The 19,231-nt window shown below is 33.1% G+C and overlaps 1 protein-coding gene, 1 long non-coding RNA gene and 1 pseudogene across 2 annotated transcripts; 1 reads left to right on the forward strand and 2 right to left on the reverse strand.

The window, feature by feature from the left end:
• Window positions 1-5,325: 5,325 nt before the first annotated feature.
• LOC120124980 lies at window positions 5,326-6,955 on the reverse strand. Its single transcript, XR_005516325.1, has 3 exons — window positions 6,897-6,955; window positions 5,540-5,623; window positions 5,326-5,424 (listed from the first exon to the last, which is right to left on the reverse strand). It is a non-coding gene; the product is annotated as an uncharacterized LOC120124980 (long non-coding RNA).
• Window positions 6,956-9,733: 2,778 nt separating this feature from the next.
• Window positions 9,734-13,384, forward strand: LOC120125006. The gene is made up of 2 exons (XM_039143532.1): window positions 9,734-10,814; window positions 12,996-13,384. The coding sequence occupies exons 1-2, from the start codon at window positions 9,861-9,863 to the stop codon at window positions 13,134-13,136; spliced, it is 1,095 nt and encodes a 364-aa protein (XP_038999463.1). The 5' UTR covers window positions 9,734-9,860; the 3' UTR covers window positions 13,137-13,384.
• A 1,793-nt stretch (window positions 13,385-15,177) lies between these two features.
• Window positions 15,178-16,826, reverse strand: LOC120124988 (annotated as a pseudogene).
• Between the last annotated feature and the right edge of the window lie 2,405 nt (window positions 16,827-19,231).

The raw sequence follows: 19,231 nt of genomic DNA on the forward strand, positions 1-19,231 counted from the left end.
CCTTATCGACCTCCCACCATGCAGATAAAGTTTAGCTTGTCTATTAGCCAACACATATGATTACTGTCGTTGATTCTTTAAGTGAACTACGTGAAAAGACGTTGGCATAATTGTATATCGAGTTTTTTTATATTTTTTTTCAATTTCCTTACAATTAGAACATGCATCAATATGCTGTTTTACAAAAAAAAACATATATTAGTGAATTACATAAATTTTAAAAAAAAAGTAATCAAACTGAAATATAAGAAGAAATATAAGACTTACCCCCCATCGAAATAGCCGTTGTCTTCAACCCCTAATAGTACACCCCACCAAGACCGTTCAATCAACAAATGCATATCATCGTTGAGTTTGTATATGTCAGCGTAACACTCTTGGCTCCGCTCATGTAGATAAAAATCAACTGCGGTCTTAGCCCAAAGGGTATTATCCAGAATTGTTTCCGGTAGTTGTTTCCTCTCCACTTCATCTGCCTGAATGGTACTGACCGATAACTTATACGAAAGCCAACAGTCATCCATCATGTTCGGCACGTGAGGGGGCTTCTCAATAATTCGATATATTACGCCGTGTGAATCGGGCTCTAGAATGTTGGGAGGGACCTCTTCAACGATGACAGTGGCCTCTTGAACGGTGGGAGGTGACTCTTGAGGGATGATAGGGGCCTCTTAAACGATAGGGGAGGCCTCTTGAACGATGACAGGTGAGTCGAGCTTTTTCTTACGGATTCTTCACACTATTGGGGTGAACGGAGACGTAATGGCACGTGCACACCGTCTGATGTGTGAACTCTGTCTTGCAAGAAAAACCCGATGTAGAGCATCCACCTTAGCGGGCCGCTAAAAATAAATTAATACATAAATCAGTAAATAAACAGACATGATATTAAACAGTGAAAACAAAGACAAATATATTTCAAACTTGCACGGTATTCACCCAAGTCATTATTATATCATTGTTCACAAAATGCATCAGATAACATTCCAGAAGTAAGCACTCATATAAACATTTAAAAGGACAACATATAGGTTTAGTGCAGGTTCAATGACAACATAAAGAGTAGTAGTTTATTCTTGAAACTTAAATTTTCAATAATGTGAAGTTAGTATTTGTCTTTTGGTTGAAGTAATGCAATTCATTCAAGTTTCAATTTGCAGAAGAAGAATAGAATCTGAAACTTAAAATCGCAACGCGAAAATGACTACCGCAACTTGAAAATGACTATCGCAATGCGAATTTAACTATCGCAATGCGAATTTGACTATCGCAACGAGAGAATCGCAATGCGATTTTCATTTCGCATTGTGATTCTTTCGTTGTGATAGTCAAATTCGTATTGCGATAGTCAAATTCGCATTGCGATAGTCATTTTCGCATTGCGATAGTCATTTTCGCGTTGCGATTTTGTTGTTGCGATTTTCATTTCGCATTGCGATTCTCTCGTTGCGATAGTCATTTTCGCATTGCGATAGTAAACTATTCTTCTTCTGCAAATTGAAACTTGAATGGATTGCATTACTTCAACCAAAAGACAACCAAAAATAAATACTAACTTCACAGGGTTAAAGAATAAACAGTTAAACAGTATTGTCAGCAACCGAATGAATTTACTAAGCAATCTAAGTGAAATTACGAGTAAATTTATCATCAAGTTAAATATAAAAAATATTAAACTTACCTCGTTGCGTAGAGTATGAACCTCGTTCTGCAACGATGTTATAATCTCACGTAGAGCTACTACCTCACCACGTAAAGTAGACACCTCAACACGCCATGCACCATTGTCATCGCGTAAAGTATTGACCTCCTCACGCAAGGCATTGACCTCATTACGTAACTCCCCTAACTCATCCCATGGAGGTGGAGGTGGAGAACAGGGAGATAAACGTCGTGGCATCTTTGCCGGTCGCCTATCATGAGGTGATGGTGGAGAAGAGGCTCGATGATGTGACAGAATAGGTGATGACTCTCGTTGTGGAGGTGTATATTCGGGTCGATCAGGTGATGGCTCTGGGTGAGGTGATGGCTCTCGAAGTGGTGGCTGCTCATCATCTGTGCTATCAAAAAAACGCTTACTAGCTTACCACCAGTCAGTGGCAAGCTCAGCTTCCGTGGGTGTCAGTCTCTATAATGGAGTGTTGGCCTCCTAACAATATAAAAGCTCAAACAAAGTTAAACGTGTACTAGTAATAACTTGTTTATAAACATATGGTAGTATTTGTGTTAACTTACATTATTTATTGTAATATACGTTAGTAAATCTTCCCATTGCTGCAAGGACCGTTTCCTCTTCCAGGAAATAGCCCTAGGAATATCATTAGAAGTTTTTAATGCATATGTCTGCATGGCGGGAAAGGCCTCAAATATCCAAATCTACAAACAATATAATAACAAACATTAGTAATTGTTAAAGAATTAATTATAATTTTTGAAACATTATATAAAAATTATTACCTTAAAGGCCCAAATAAAGCCTGACAAAGTGTATTTGGAACCATCGCCACGCAAACTTTTTCGATCATCAAAGGCAGACGACAACTTATTCCATGTAGCTTTCCATAGATACGAACCCCACGGAAACAGGTTCCATGCATTTAGGTCATCTAACAATTTAATTAGATCATTAAGAATAGGTTGTCGGGCCTCTCTGCCTAAAAAATCGACTTGCAAAAGTTTTAGAAGGCATACTCGGACAACATCGACGTCATCCATCCGAGTAAAACCATCTTTCTTATTTAATAATCTCGTCAAGTCTTCCACGTGTAAATTCGGCTTCTCCGTTGACAGCTCAGGAAAAACCCGGGAAAACCATGATAGGCGGGTAATATGTCTAGTGTACCGATCTACATCATCGTGTCCGAAGCGTAGACCGGTGATTAAGCAAAACTCCTCCCGCCCAAAACACGTATACGCCGGTGGAAAATCAAACCATATCTCTTCATCACGACATTGTATAGTCTCTGGTAGATCGCTAGTCATGGTTTGAAGAAACAGATAGGTCAACATAGCATCTCCACCCGGATGTTCATGGCCCGAAGCAAGTGTCCTCAAATATTTTTCTTTGTGCAGGTAAAAGCTTCGACGTAATTGTTTTGGCCAGGCTTACTTTATTTCTTAAGGTCAATTGATCCGAATAAAAGTTCTGCAAAAACAATAAACATGCCAAGTTAGATATACCAAAAACTACACTGTGAAGATATAACAAGAACAATAAACATAAAGAGTAGTAGTTTATTCTTCAAACTTAAATTTGCAACACTGTGCATTTAGTATTTGTCTTTGTTTTTTGGTTGAAGTAATGCAATTCATTCAAGTTTCAATTTGCAGAAGAAGAATAGTTTTTGAAACTTAAAATCGCAACACGAAAATGAAAATCGCAACACGAAAATGACTATCGCAACGCGAAATGAAAATCGCAACACGAAAATGACTATCGTAACGCGAATTTGACTATCGCAACGCGAATTTGACTATCGCAACGCGAAATGAAAATCGCAACGACAGAATCGCATTGCGATAGTCATTCTCGGTTTCAAATACTAAAATTGAAAGAAACTTGAATGGATTGCATTACTTCAACCAAAAGACAAAACAAAGACAAATACTAACTTCACAGGGTTAAAGACTAAACAATTTAGCAGTATTGGCAGCAATCGAATGAATTTAATAAGCAATCTAAGTGAAATGGTTAATCTATTATTGAAAACACCAGTAAACTTATCATCAATTTCATTATGAAAAACCTAATAATAATGCAAAAATTTCAAAATAAAAATAATTAAAAAAACTAATCTTCGGTGGTTGATTTGGTTGATTTTTCATTTCTGACCGTGAATGATTTCGTCGGAGATGGAGACTGATATCGTCGGAGATGGGGACTGATTTCGTCGGAGATGGGGATGGATGTCGCCTTAGAGAGTGAGAGATGTAGATGAGACTGAGTTGTGATTTAGGGTTTTAGGTTATGAGTTACGATTACGGGATATACTGTGGACGGTTCAGTGTTCTGATATATTAATATATTCGTCTTTGGAATTTGAAAAAAAAATACGCGTTGCGATAAGAATGACGCTATGTAAATCGCATTGCGATAGTCAGATTCGCGTTGTGATTTATATATTCGCATTGCGATTTACGTATTCGCATTGCGATTTACGTATTCGCATTGCGATTTTGGAAAATTGCAACGCAAATTTGGAAAATCGCAATGCGATAGTCAGAATCGCGTTGCGAATCTGGAAACTGATTTGCGATACCGGAGATCGCGTTGCGAATTATCGATTGCATTACGATTTAGTTGGTCATTTTGGGAAATCCAAAAAAAATTGGTTAAAATCGTATATTATAGGACATTTTTGGTCACTGAGGTTATTTTCACAAAATAAAATAATTGTTTGATGGGAATAGAATGAGAAGGTTGTAACAAATGAAATAGTTATTTAATAATTTGGCTTATGGACCCTAATGATTGGTCTAGTTGTCAAGGGTATCCATTACTCAACTCACCTATGTAAGTTCAAATAATAGGTGTAAGTAGTACAGTAATTTACTTTAATCAGGGTTTGATTTGTGAAACAAATATAATTTGGACGAAAAATTATTATTTTTCTTAGTAATAATAATATAAAAAATCTGCATTTGTCAATTGCATAAACTATAACTATTTGATTCAATTCGAATTAGAAATGCCAAAGAGACTTCAAATCACACTTTCAATGTTAAAACATAACACATCCAAAAAAAACCGAATCATGTTACACGGGAAGGCTGAATACTCATCCAGCGTCTCCTTTGCATGGTTATTCAACTACATCATGTCATGACGACACAAATCTGTCGATTATTTTCAGTTCAAAAGCTCTGAAACAAAAAAGAAAATAAAAAAAGTGTGCCTGAAATTGGAGCATTACTGAGGTATCAGTATCCTTAAGATGGGGCACCAAGATATGAAGCAAGCCTCAAAATGTCACTGAATAATGAATACTCCACCATCGGTTACTTGGGCACCAGCACCTGGACCCCGGACTATGAGCGGCTGCTTGTGAATGCTATTATGTTATCAGAACCGGAGAGCTGAGCAAATGGGTGATTTTTACTGTATCTTCGGAGTTCCGCAAGTTCCGTTTCGTTAATGGCATCCACTACTCCAACATATCTCAGGACCGACAAAAACAAATAATTGGATTTGATTATAGTGTCCTTCACACCCTTCAAAACCTAATTGTTTCATCTTTTTCCCTTCATTTTGTACATTTAAAGGGTTGCTGCAGTATTATCCTACAGCTAGTAGAAACAGAGGAAAAGATGAAACAAAAAACAAATACTCACTTCCCCTGATTCCTCAACTTCCTGTCTCTCGGTAGCCAAATCTTTGTTAAACCGAGGTAATTGCTTCATAAAATCTTCAGCAGATGAAGTAGCCTGCCAAGGCAAATCTAAGTATAACATGTTCTGGCCACAAATGAGTATCACATTAATCATTTCTTTCTTCGGTATATTATTTCTGAAAGAGGAAAATTAAGTAATTAACCCCGACACTTAGTGGCTTTGGAACCAGACTTTGAACAGGTATATCAGAAAGCTCCACTTTCAAGACAGATTCCCGGACAAAAATTATCACCTACAGAATGAAAATCAATCTATGATCATAATCGGTAAATCTTTAGCAGAGATCATAAATGCATCTCTTCCATCAGTGCCAATTAGAAAGATGCTTTATTGAGCAATTACCTTGCATTTACACATGACAAAATTGACCTAAACCCAAAGACTCACTCAACCACTCCAAATCAACCTAATCTTATTATCACAAAAAACTGACAATCCAAATCCATTCAATCAAGCATAAATTGAATATAATTTCAATTCCCTCTTTCAAATACTAATTTGACAAAAATATATAACACTAATTATTAGATGATTAATAATTTTGATTTTTTTTGTTGCAAAATCTCTTTTTCAACTCTTGTATCACAGCAATCATGCTTGTTATTGTTCACAAATAACAAAAAACTATAGTTTCAATTCGTTGTAGATAATATTATGATTATATCATTTTTGTTTAATCATCGGTATTCAATCTATTGACCAGTTAATTCAGATTGAGTACTGTAAAATCTCATTATTAAAACAACCCTCCCACCAATTCATTCCATTAACAATGTCAAGATTCGAACTCATTAAAGAAAATTGATCAACAATAAGTTCTAACTTCTACCTTTTGGAGTTAGGGTTGGCCAAGTTAGGCCTAACACTAATTCCTGTGAATCTAGCTAATGACTGATAAATTAATTAGCAATTATTAGTGCGATAAATATTAATATTGACATCAATTAATTAATCATAATGAGTTTTTCAATAATATTTCTAATATTTGAGAGTAAGAAATCTGAATTTGGAGTTATTTTTTTCTAATATTCTTTTACTATTCTTATGATTTCTTTTTTAAATGTGTCTTCATGATATCAAAAATAAAAATCGAATGTGACCATAATTATCAACAATTTATACATCAAATAGTTAAAAACTCTCAGTTGATACCTTTCTTTTATTTTAAGTTGTGGGTTCAATACCCATTATGAACAAAATTTCTCAAAATTATTAGAAAAAAAACATATGACCATAATTCACTTTAAACATTATCGGGATGACTCACGGAATCTAATCTAATCATTTCTAACTTAACAATTTAGGCTCATGTCATGTCATGTCATGAAACTAGCATTTAAAGTATCAATGATCAAAATGTTATTTTTTAATTTTGGTGACAATTATGAAACAAAAGTGACTATTTCAGGAGTTTACCCACAAGTATACAGTAGTAACTAGTAACTGTACTAACTTATTTACCATTTAACTCGGGGGTAAGAAAAATAAACTCTTCTAAGTCTTACCTTTCTTTCAACATCTGTTCCAGACAGATCATCCCTAGGATCTGGTTCAGTTAAAATAAAACAAACATGTCAAACAAATAGGTTTGTTTTGCTAATCAAATACCTGAAGTGAATTTATAAACTATTTGCAATTTTTATCTTTATATATTCAGTATTTTGTTTATTGTATAAAATATCTCTTTTTCAAGTGTAAAATATATAATTAAATAAATTGTATAAAATATTCCATTTAAAAATACGTCAATCATTTAAAATATGTCATTTAAGATTTATGTTTAGAGATTTAGGGGATGAAACGACAACAAGGAGTTGATAAGTAAGTGGGAGACTAACGACGATTGGGTGTGCATTGGACGATGACCAACGGCAATAGTCAGACTTTAGAATTATGGATTTTAAGAAATAATATTTTTTTTAAATAAATTTTTCAAAAATTTAGAAATGTATCACCTACCATATGAAATGATTGACAAATATTTTTAATGATTGTCATAGAATTTAACTTAACATAGTAATAGAAAAAATGTTACATTTAATTTAATAAAAAAAACTAGACACTTAAAATAAAAAAATTAAATTTAAATATTTATTTTTAATTAAATTATAACATCATAAATATAATTTTTATCGTCAACTCTAGCTGTCATATAAATTACAATGTTAATTTCATAAAAAATTAATATATTAATTATCATTTCTATTAAAATTATAATAATATATTTTCTCTCTATTTTCTTTAATCAATGTTAGTCTATTTTCTTCTTTATCTTTGTGATCTACGACAATATTATCTTTGTGTTGATCATAAACTGTTAGTATTTATTGTTTCTCTTTTACTTTATTATAGCGTATATATTTTTTTAATAATTTTATTTTTATGACATGTTTTCTTTTGATTTGATGACATATTTTTCTCTTCTTTCATGATACGTTTTTATCGTTTGATCATTGTTTTTATTTATATTTTTTTAGGGTTAAATTTGACATCGTTACGGCCGATTAATATGACGTTTATTTGTTATATTGTTGATCTTCCATGATTTGGAATCTCATATTGGATTTGGGTATACAATTTACGTTCGTGGATAGTATTCTCACGTCGCTCGATTCTAATGTGCGATTTGTTGTGGTCTTTCAATAACTTTATCTTTTTGTGGTCCGTTTGTCGATGCGACCAGATCTGTTCGTATCTACGTTTTGTTCGAGTTTGTTTGATTATGTTTTTTAACCCTTTCCTTGTATGTCTTTGATTGATCTTAAATAATTAGTTTTTTATGTTTAGGAAAATATATTTATTATAAGTTTAGTTTACAGTTGTGGTTATAAATCTTTATTGTAATTTAGATATTTTTTATTTTAATAAAAAAAGTGATTATAATAATTTAATTTAAAATAATAATGGTCTACTCAATAGAAAATCATATTTCACCTAATAAAAATAAAAGTTAAATTTATCATTATAACTATTACAATGTTTATTTTGATAAAATTTAACTCTTACCAACTCAAATTTTCATTTGTCAATCTCTAACTCTGACCCTAACCTAAAATTCGGAATTCGGATCAACAATTAAGACGAATCCCTCCATGATTAAACATAATATAACTTTCAAAAACCAACCACTCTTACGGCGAAAACTAAGAAACAAAAACCGACATATTCTTTATTTACATGTTCTTAGCAGGTGCGAAACTAGGGGTGGGTGGGTGCGTGGGTGGGTGGGTAGGTGCTTGACTCTTATAGTGGTAAAAATATATACAAGTCCCTCTAGAAGTTACCCCTAAGCTAATCTAATCCATTGTTCATTCTCAGGTGGGTTAAATGTTGAATTTGGGTTAAAATATTAATTTAATTAAAACTAATGGTTAGTTCTTCATTTTTTATTCCATTTCTTGATACGTGTACTCTTCAAGTGGACACTTGTCTTATTTTACTCTTAGGGCTGCTTGATTCACGACATATGCGATTATCAGGGGAATAGAATCCTCATTTCCACGTTTAGTTGACCAACGTCCCAGTCTCTGATAATCTTTTATTACTAATAATGGATTTTTTGGGGGTATATTACGAAAATGTGATTACCCCTTACCTTAGGCATTGTTGGATTACCGACATTTTAGAGTAAAATGCCTTAATTTTTTTCTCAAAAATATCCTTATTCTGTCGTTGAATAATAAAAATTTTATGAAGGTTAAATTACAAATTTATCCTTAAACTATTTTAGATTTATAAAAAAAGACAATAATTAGAATTTTATATAAAATTCAAGGGTTAAAATAAAATTTTACCATTCATTAAACCTATTTATCTTTTCAATTTTATAAAAAAATTATATAAATTTTATGAATTTAATTTTTTAAAGAAAATATATAAATTAATTATAATATTAGAGTAGAATTCAACTTATTAAAAAAACAAATATATAATAAGGACAAATTGGTAAAATATATATTTCAATAATTTTTTATTCCTTTAACCAAACACTGTAATCTTACATTCTTTCTAAACCAACCAAACACAAAATACAACATTCTCAGTAATCTTATTATCCGATAATCTTACATTTCGTAAACTAAACTCACACTTAATTTATCTTCTCTCGAAAAATATATTCATTTCAATTCAGAAACAGTTATCTGCTTTCATCCCCACCTGTTTATATGACGTGTCAAAACTCTAATGGTTCATCAATGTAAGAAGTCAACGTTCTTCACTTTGACTAAACAAATTATTATTTCCAAGCATGCCACGTCAACGCTCACAACTTGCATTGTCTTCCTCTGCTCAGTACTCTAAGCACCCTGCCTCATCGGCTTTGGTATTTGCATTTTTATTCCTTTCCCTCAGAAGTCGTACACTTCAGGATCCAAATTCAATTGGGGATTAGGGTTTGTCGGATGCTTTCTGTTTTTGGTGTTTTGATTGCCCAAAAGTAGAAAAAAGGATCAATCAAAATCCCTGTCATGGAAGGAGACCTACTAGACTGGGAGGTGCTCCACAGCTCGGACTCTGAGTCTAATTCTATGTTGGTTAACGCGGCCGAGTCGAGGAATCTTGAGAGCATCGAAGGTGATACTGTAGGGATGATAAGGTCTGATTATTTTTCTCTTAATAATCAGAGTATGTATGCAAAGGAGGGGGATGTGAGCGAAGAAGGCTCTATCGAGTCAGATAATCCGAGTTGGATTGATCCCAAGCCTGTGGCTCAGTATAGGAGGAATAATTCGGGCGAATTTTGGTCCGATTCCGGAAGTGATCGGTCAGATGATCGTAAATTAAGTGATTTGGTTATGAAAAAGGACTTGGAGTTCGCTGAGAACGAGAAAGCCCCAGATTTTCTCCAAGGGGTTGGAAAAGTGGAAGGTAAGACTGATGAATTGTGTACATTAAAGCCTGATGTTAATAAAATTAGTGAATTCGATAGACTGAAGGAGTTAGGTTTTGGTGAGTTTGGCGATATTCAAGATCAAGATAAGGATTTGGACAAGTTCTGGCCTGATTCTGGTGGAGATGTTTTGATTTCGATGAAGTTTGACGATATTGAGAAAGATGCTGGCTTTGATTTTTGTGACTGTATGGAAAAGGGAGCTGAGTTGGAGAATTCAGGTGAGCTCGATAACGGGAATAGCTCAACATTGGAGTCGGAAGTAGGAGTCGGTAATACAATTGCTAACGAAGGTTCTACTATCGATGAAATGAAGTTGTGTGCGAGATCAGCTAATGAGGGAGACAAGAAGAAGGTAACATGGTGGAAAGTTCCTTTCGAGCTCTTGAGATACTGTGTTCTCAGGGTTAGCCCTGCTTGGTCCTTCTCTGTAGCGGCGGCTGTGATGGGTTTTGTTATATTAGGACGCAGATTGTATAAGATGAAGCGGAGGAGCAGTAGCTTGCAGCTAAGGGTTACCATGGATGATAAGGTCAGTTGCTGCTTGCGTTTTTCTGTTATTGTTGTCAATATTATTGATCTTTTTCAGTATTTGGACATTGAATTGTGAATTGTGTCTCAGATTTATTCTGTAATTGGATCACCATAAGTTGTCGGTTGTCCTTGCTGTTTTATGATTTAGATCCATTTGCTCTAGGGTTCACGTTGCAATTGAATTTCATTCTCTTTTACGCATGAATCTTTATGATCTTTTTCGTTTTATGGTTACCATAAGTTGAGATCGTTTGTTTGATTGATTTGTCAGCGTTTTTACCTGCATCCTCACAAATCTCTTACTCTGGAAATATTTGATTATTGGATGCTGTCCTGAGTGAAACTCGTATTTTAATGATTATTAGTTCCTTATCTAAGCCCTGAATTTTTCTCTTATTTTTGCCTGTGACTCCACTTGGCTCATTCTAAATAACTTTAAAGAAATAATGTTACAGCCGTGAGTTTGGGACTGAACCACATGGAATGGATGGAAAAATCAATCAAGCACATCAAAGGGAAAGACTCATTAGAGAGACCAAAATCTCATTTTAGGGTTTTCATAGAAGTTGTGACTTGTTTTATTCGGTCTCTTTAAATTGAGTTGCTTATTAAGGTAATTAAATACAAATCATATCAATCTAAATAAAATTTTACCGAAAATAGCTTCTAAATAGAGTCCTACCAAAAACTTCTTGTGTTCTTTAGGGTTACCTACCAAATAACTTGTACTTAGCGTCCCAACAAATATTCTTTGGGGTGGACAGCTTTGTCTTTTGTATTCATTTCCTCCTCTGTTTTGTTCCCTCTGTCACTAACACAACTTTTAACTAAATGCAGAATGAAAACACGTATATAATAGAAAACCCAAATCAAGATTAGGGAGGGAGGGAGTTCTCTCTGAATGTTTGTGTGGATTCCAGTCTGGAATGCCATCTTTGGTCAACTAATAAATGTTAAGAGCCTTCTTTTTTGCAAGGTTAGGGAGTTTGGCCTTTAAATCTTGGCTTAGCATTTTGTCTAGCCTCTTTCATGTAAACACAAGATAACCCTAACATTTTGAACTTTGGGTCTCTTTGGCAGCCTCTTGCACATATGTTGTCATACAACTTGCCCTAATAGATGGTAGCCCTCAATATACTTCCTAACTCCCAAGTCTCAACAGCATAAAAGCATGGAAGTGAACACTTCCATTCAACTACAACCCAAAAAAATGACAGACCAAACAAAGCCAAATGAAAAATGTGATATGTCCCTACAGAAAATGACTGACCAAACAAAACCATTGCTGCATTCCTTAGGTGTTAAGAGAAAAAGGTAGGAGGTTTTAAATCTTGGTCGTTCCATAGTTTTCTATCCATTTATATTTTTTGGGAGGCACTAACTTTTTATGTTTTATTCTCTTCCATCTGTCTTGTGGACCTGAAGGTGGTTGGAATTTGGATATAATGCAGGATGAAATTGAAGGAATACTTATTTTCAGTTTTAGATCAGTCATCACTCATCACTCATCAGAGATATTTTATTCATCCTTCTTAAAATCTTGTTTATCCTTTTATAATCAAAATCTTAGCCCCAATTATTTTCAAGCATAGAGTTTTTCATGAATTCGGATTCTTGTTCTACTTCTTTGTTTGTATCATTTGTTCCGAATTTTTTGTTTGCTGAATTTGAGATACATTGAACCTAGTGATTCATGTGCTTTTAACGAAAGAACAATGCCATATGTTTTTATGTTGGAATACGCGTGCACACTCACACACATGAGGAGAGATCCGATTATATAAGTGTAAAACTAGAGTTGTTTGACATAAGTTCATAAACATTTTGTCTGATTCATAATTGTTCAATTTTTCATATATATTATCGTGAACTGTGCACGTAGAGTTTTGATTAAATAGAAATGTCTCAACTATTTATCCCTTGTAAAAAACTAAAAAATATTGAAAACAACAACAGTATTCTCAACTGGCATGATAATGATGTTGGATTAATTTGAAACTTAATGTGCACAATGAGTACAATCATATTGGTAAATTAAATGGTTGGTTTGTTAAGATATTTATTGTATAAAAGTTTTGGATGGAGGTAAATTAATTTAAGTTCAACACTAGTACAATTGGCTTGGTTGACTGTTGGTACACATCTAACGTTATGTTCTTTACTTGAGTTGTACTTGCAGAAGGTGTCTCAGTTCATGACTCGTGTAGCTCGCCTCAACGAGGCATTTTCAGTGGTAAGACGTGTCCCAATTATACGACCTTCACTATCTACTCCCACTGGGGTGAATCCATGGCCTGTGATGAGTTTGAGATTAAGGTGATACTGTAAAAATGGAAAAAAGAAAAAAAAATAGAAAGACCAAGGAGTGTGCCTACAAGGTAAGCCATAGTATTATGTTTGCTTTGTTCTGTTGATGTAAGGATGATTATTTTCAGCTATGTATGTTATGGGTTCTGATTTGATCAATATGTAAAACTTCAGACTGTAATTTGTTTCAGTCCCCTTTATGTTGTAAAACCTTGACCAAATTATCATATTATAAAGGTAAATCTTTATATTTGTAGTTCATTAGTTGGGATTAATCGGGTATAGTCGGGATTCTTATTACCCAGTTTTTTGTTGTAACAAAAACTTGTAAACAGAAATTGTCAGAGAATTATCCTTGGAAGTTAAACTTACACACAAATTTATACTTGCCCCGCCAACAAGGAAATGCTGCAGGTATGGATAGCATAGCAAAACTCGATTAAAAAAAAACTGAATTTTTTTGGCTTGATTTAATGTTAAAAATTTGATAAAAAAATAAATAAAGTTTGAGTTATAAAATATGATTCGAATAACTCAAAAATTTTAGTTACTAGTGAATTAGTTTTTAGGTTTGAGTTGAGTTTTTTTAATTCTACATATTATATACATTATAAAAATGATTTAAATTGAAATTAGAAAACTTTGTCTTCTGACCAAAATAGAGCTTATTTTCTGTTCTTAACGTGTCATTTCCATCACATTAGTTCATATCCAATCCTTATCTGCATTGCAAAGATGGTATCCTTTCCTTTCAAAAACATTCGAGAATCATAATCTCTTGTGCGACAATTGGTAAATCTAGTCAATTTTTGTTCTCCAATGTTTATATTAAATTATAGACAATATGACAAAAATTGACTCTATTCGTCTGTTCCAATTTGTTATTCAGGAATGGAGGGAATTTAAAATTTGTCCTTTATGGGAAATCAGGGGTGCCATAATTTTTTTTAACTAACTTTTAAAAAAAGATGAAGTTAACGTCTTTTGTAAAGGGTATCGAAACCTTTTTCCAACTGATATCATGTTTTTCTTCATATTATACATATGATAAAAATTGGAGTGTCAATTGGCACTCCTCAACATATATTGACTTTACCAATAGACAGCATAAACAAATATAATATTTTTATAATTATTAAATAAATTTATTAAATATATAAATGTTAAAAATTAAAATATTATTATATTAATTATTAAACGAAATTAATGACATAATGATTAAATAATGCAAAATGGTTAGTCCAATAACGGAAACGAAATGTCTTGATATCTTATTAGTAACTCAATGATTGTAGGTCTAGATAACCCTTAAAATTCTAATTAAAGATTTGAAGATAAGAAAGCATAAAATAAACAACTGCGCCTACGATTATGCCGATAAAACCGATGGTGGTTTACAAGTCAGTATATACCCTTGCTAATTTCCTATGTTCTATAATTATTTTGAGATAAATATTCTATCTAAATATTGAGTCTCTTGAAAAAAAAAACTATATGTACACAGTAAAGAAGAATCATGTTTAATTATAAGTCAGGTGTTTGATTTCTTTTATGTAATATTTAGATTTCTCTAAATCTTTTAAATTAAAAGATAATATATTTTTAAAGATGTTCAAATTATATATTCTTAAATATTCTAATAATATTATTATTAATTAAATTAAAATTTAATTAATTAAATTAAGTGATTGATTGGTGTGATTGGACCTGTAAATAATGATAATTTATAAAGTGTTCTCTTAGTATGTTGTTTATGATAGTTTTTCCATCACGTGTTATATATATTATAATGTTATTTTTAATTAGCATTATTGTTATATTTAAAGGTTTAATGTTTTCTTAGTATTTTTTATTAACTCCAAAATAGTAATACAGAGAGAAAACATATAGAATTAATTGCATTTTAAACAAAATAAGCCTCGACTGCTCAAGGTTTAACTACTTCATTAGTAGATATAGTTCATAAAAGCATAAATGCAAGCTTAAATATATTTAAGCAACCTTATTACAGCCACAATCCACTACTGATATCGAAAATAACATATATATAACTTTTAATTATTGATTAAACCCTTCACGACGTTCTTAATGAGATTGAAAGCTTCTTCAAAATCATCGCACAACTCACTGAAGTCTGGAATAATGGTGTCGTCAACTGATAACACCATACTTATCTTCTTCGCACAGCTAATGATATGAATCATGAGCGCCTGTAAAATAATCAATCTCATTAACTTTAATTATTCCATTACAGTGTCAATTGAGGGAGTCAAGTATACAATGCCAAAAGACTTGTATCAAATCTTCTGTTGATATTAATCTTAGTTTCTATCATTATAGAAGGTTGAATGTTCAATTGTTGGGATATATATACATATATAGCAATGTTCTCTTTAAAAAAAAGGGTAACTTACCACTGGTTGACCGTACACAGATGCAGCCATGAAGGCAACCTGAATGCCAAAATGGCTGACATGGTCCTGAGGTCCAGCCACATTCGAGAACCACAGAGTTGTTAATGGGAAAGTGGCCAGCTGCCATAAACAATATTATATTCTTTTTATTAAATATTCTTCAATCTAATTATAAAAGATACGTAAATGAACAGTATCTTACTTTGGTAGGATAAAACTTTACAAGAACCTTCGCCATAAACAGTCTGAATTTAGCTTCGAGAGTAGCCTTTTTCCTATCCATTGTTGTTTTGGCATCTTTAATGTAATCCAATAGGTTATCCTTCAATGCAATTTTTAAAGGGAAGTTTACATAACCGATCTTGTTCCCTCACTCCGCTTTTCTATTCTTCTTCACCATTTCTTCCAAGGCCTGTAAATTACTTGCAGTGAGATCCATTAAAAATAAATGAAAAGAAAACTACTAAATAAGTAATTACATAAACCCCTGGAGATGATCTCATGTTGATGAACAGAGTTGCTGTAAGACGAATACTACGGGGAAGGTTGCTTTCCCCTTCTCTTGCTTCTCCATTATCACTCTTACCTTTGCCTGTCACATTTATTAATTATATAGAAAAGAGAACAATTTTGTGTTATTTTGCAACCATATTTCCGGTTGAGATATGTAGACAAGCCAGCCTGAGTTATCGCTAGCATCACGTCGTTCACCGTCTGCAATGGAAACACATTTTAGCTCTCCATGAAGAATTTACAAAGGAAATGTGTTTTTTGTTAATTAACACAAAAGAAGAAAAAAAAGGGAACGGTGGACTAACCGTGTTGGTTGCATTCTTCACCAATTTGACGTCATCCAAACAGAAAGTTCGACGCACAATTCTCCGAGAAGTAAAAGCAACACTACTTGAAGGTGCTTTGAGGGGTGTTTGGGTGTCGTTCAACAAGTACGTTGTTGCCACACACATGCATATATCAACCAAAGTATTCCATGTTAACAACAGAAGAGACCAACATCTCCAAAACCATCCAGTACCGCCGGATCTTGGTTTCTTCATCACCGGGAAACTCGGCAATGCGTGGGAGCAAGAAATTAGCAGGGGCATGAAAGACATTCCATCGCCAAGGGAGTGGTGAGCTAGAAAAACCAGTGAGGATTCAGCGTCAGAGGTTTTTAGGTTTAAAATATGGCAATCCCACATGGGAATAGTCTTGCAAATCTGAGTCTTGCTAAGGTTTGAAATGTAATCTTCGACAAACGTATCGGGGGATGCCATATCATGATCGACCATGGAATTTATGAAGGTTTAGAATTAGGGTAGTGAAGTAATGTTGCATTAGTTATAGGTTTTAACTCATTTGATTTTATTCCTTCTCGTAGCTTGCTATTGTTGAATTATGTGTATCATTCTCTGTATGTTTCCTCCTTCTAAATTTACCCGAGGCTTACGTTTCTGTCTAAATGCTGAGATTTTTACGCAGGAATTTATTTGCAGAGATTACTTCTAATACAAACGCGCATATGAAGACTGCATATGAAGACTGTTCAACTATGTATTTATTTATTTATGCATGCATGCATGTAATTTATCTTTATTTTTCTGATTGCCGGAGGCCTTCAGCGGAAGCTACTCTCAACCTGGCGTTGGGGGCAGACTATTACCCTACCTCCCCCTTACCTCATTGCATATGGGAATAGGGTTTTGTTGTTGTTGTTGTTGTCATTTCTCCACCATCCGATACCTATTGGATTCATTTTTTTAAAATTAATGCACAAATTCATGTGAAATAAATAGGTTGAAGTTGTAATCAGTTACCTGCGCACTAGAGAAGCGAGGATGCTTAAAAAGAGTCTCCAAAAAGTTGGCTTTGAAACTATGTAGGTTGATGGGGCTCTTAAGCCCCATGTCGGAACCGTCCTTCGGGTGAGCCTCGAAATCGAGCTTCGACTTGAAATAATGGGTTAGAATCGCCACCGACCACTTTAAAACGAATTTAGGTGGGTCGGACACCATCTTACCTGATCTGCGTTGTACCAGAAACGTGTCGAGTTCTGGAGTCGATTACGGTTAAGGAAGGATTAGCACCCTTGAACCGCCCTCTCGGTACTAATTAATTTATCGGTTGTCTTTAATTGCGAAAATTAAAAAATTAAATTAGAATTTAAAAATTCGATTCAAATTACTTACATTTGATTGGTTGAAATTCCTGCTTAAAAAAAAATGTTAAATGATAAAATAAAAGGAATATCGAAAAAAGTAATCAAATAAAAAGAATCAAGGGAGAAAAAAAATAAAATGTTAAAGGAAGATGAAACAGAAGAAGAAAAATGTTAAATTTTAAGAAAGGAAAAAAATAAGATAAATAAAATTAAAAAATGATAGATTTTAAAGGGAAGAAACATTTAGGAAATAATTGTAATTTTATATTAAAAAAAGAAAAAGAAAGTCAAAAAGACTAAAATGAAAATGTTGAAAAGTTGAAATAAAAATTGAAAAAGTTGAAAAGATGGTTGAAAAAAACGTGTAGAATATATATATATATATATATATAAATGATAATAAAATACATATAATACTCATAACAATAAAAACAAAAGAGTAATGAAAACAATATAATAAAAAATAGCATAATATAATAGTAATAAAAAAACAAAAAAATATAGAAAATAAATAAAAAATAATTATATATATATATATATATATATATATATATAAGGGTTGATTTAAAAGCAAAATTAAATTTGGGGCCAAAATAAAACATGCATAAAATTAAAAATCAGAATTAAAAATAATGAAAATACATTTCCATGACCTAAATGCAATATTATCAATACTATGTAAATATCCCCTGTGTTAAAAACGTGTTGCTTCTAATCCCTTTTCACGACACTTCTACTTGGCTTGGATATAAGCCAAATAATGGGCTTTTGAAATTCCATTTTATTAGTTTCCTCTTCCGCCGTTCTCTCACACAAACAAAGGGCTATTGCCTCGGCCACGTTCCACGGCTATGGATTAGCGCCGACTCAAAATTCTTGGCTCTAGTGGAAAGATCAATGAGGTCTTGATGAGAAATAAGTGGTTTCTTTCTTTCTTACTTAACCCCTTTCTATCATTTTTTGGTGTTTAAATCGCTCCCCCTTTTATCGTTTTTTCGTTCGAACAAAAAAAAACATAGAGACCACATGCAAGCGAGATGAGCGACCAAACAAGGTAAAAATCACACCTTTTATTTCGAATGGGTTTCGAAATTTTTACATATGTTCTTGCTTTGATTCCTCAGAATTTTTCGTGTATTTTCTCTTGTATTTTCCCTTGGTATTTCACATGTAATCTTTGTGTCTACAATTTGTATAGTTACATGTTTATTTATACTGGAAAAAAAACTATTTTTAGAATCCTATTCTGAGTAAAACTCTCAGGTTATTGAGAGTCTAATGGTTGTTTGCTTTGTTGGTGTTCACACGTCGCCATGGTGCCGAAGAGTTCGGCATTGGTTGCGTGAGAAGCGGCGGTTTGACCAAGCTGGGTGAGAAACGACGTTGGGGAGTCTTTCGGGGTGAAAAGTTAGGTCTATTGGGCCTCACACATTTCTATTGGGCTTTGTTTTGTTGTGTCTGTAAAGAGAAAAAAAGAAATGTATTAATTTAAGTAAATATATATATATATATATATATATATATATATATATATAA

Source organism: Hibiscus syriacus, unplaced genomic scaffold, assembly GCF_006381635.1.
Source record: "Hibiscus syriacus cultivar Baekdansim isolate YM2019G1 unplaced genomic scaffold, ASM638163v2 tig00001323_pilon, whole genome shotgun sequence".
NCBI classification, from domain to species: domain Eukaryota; kingdom Viridiplantae; phylum Streptophyta; class Magnoliopsida; order Malvales; family Malvaceae; genus Hibiscus; species Hibiscus syriacus.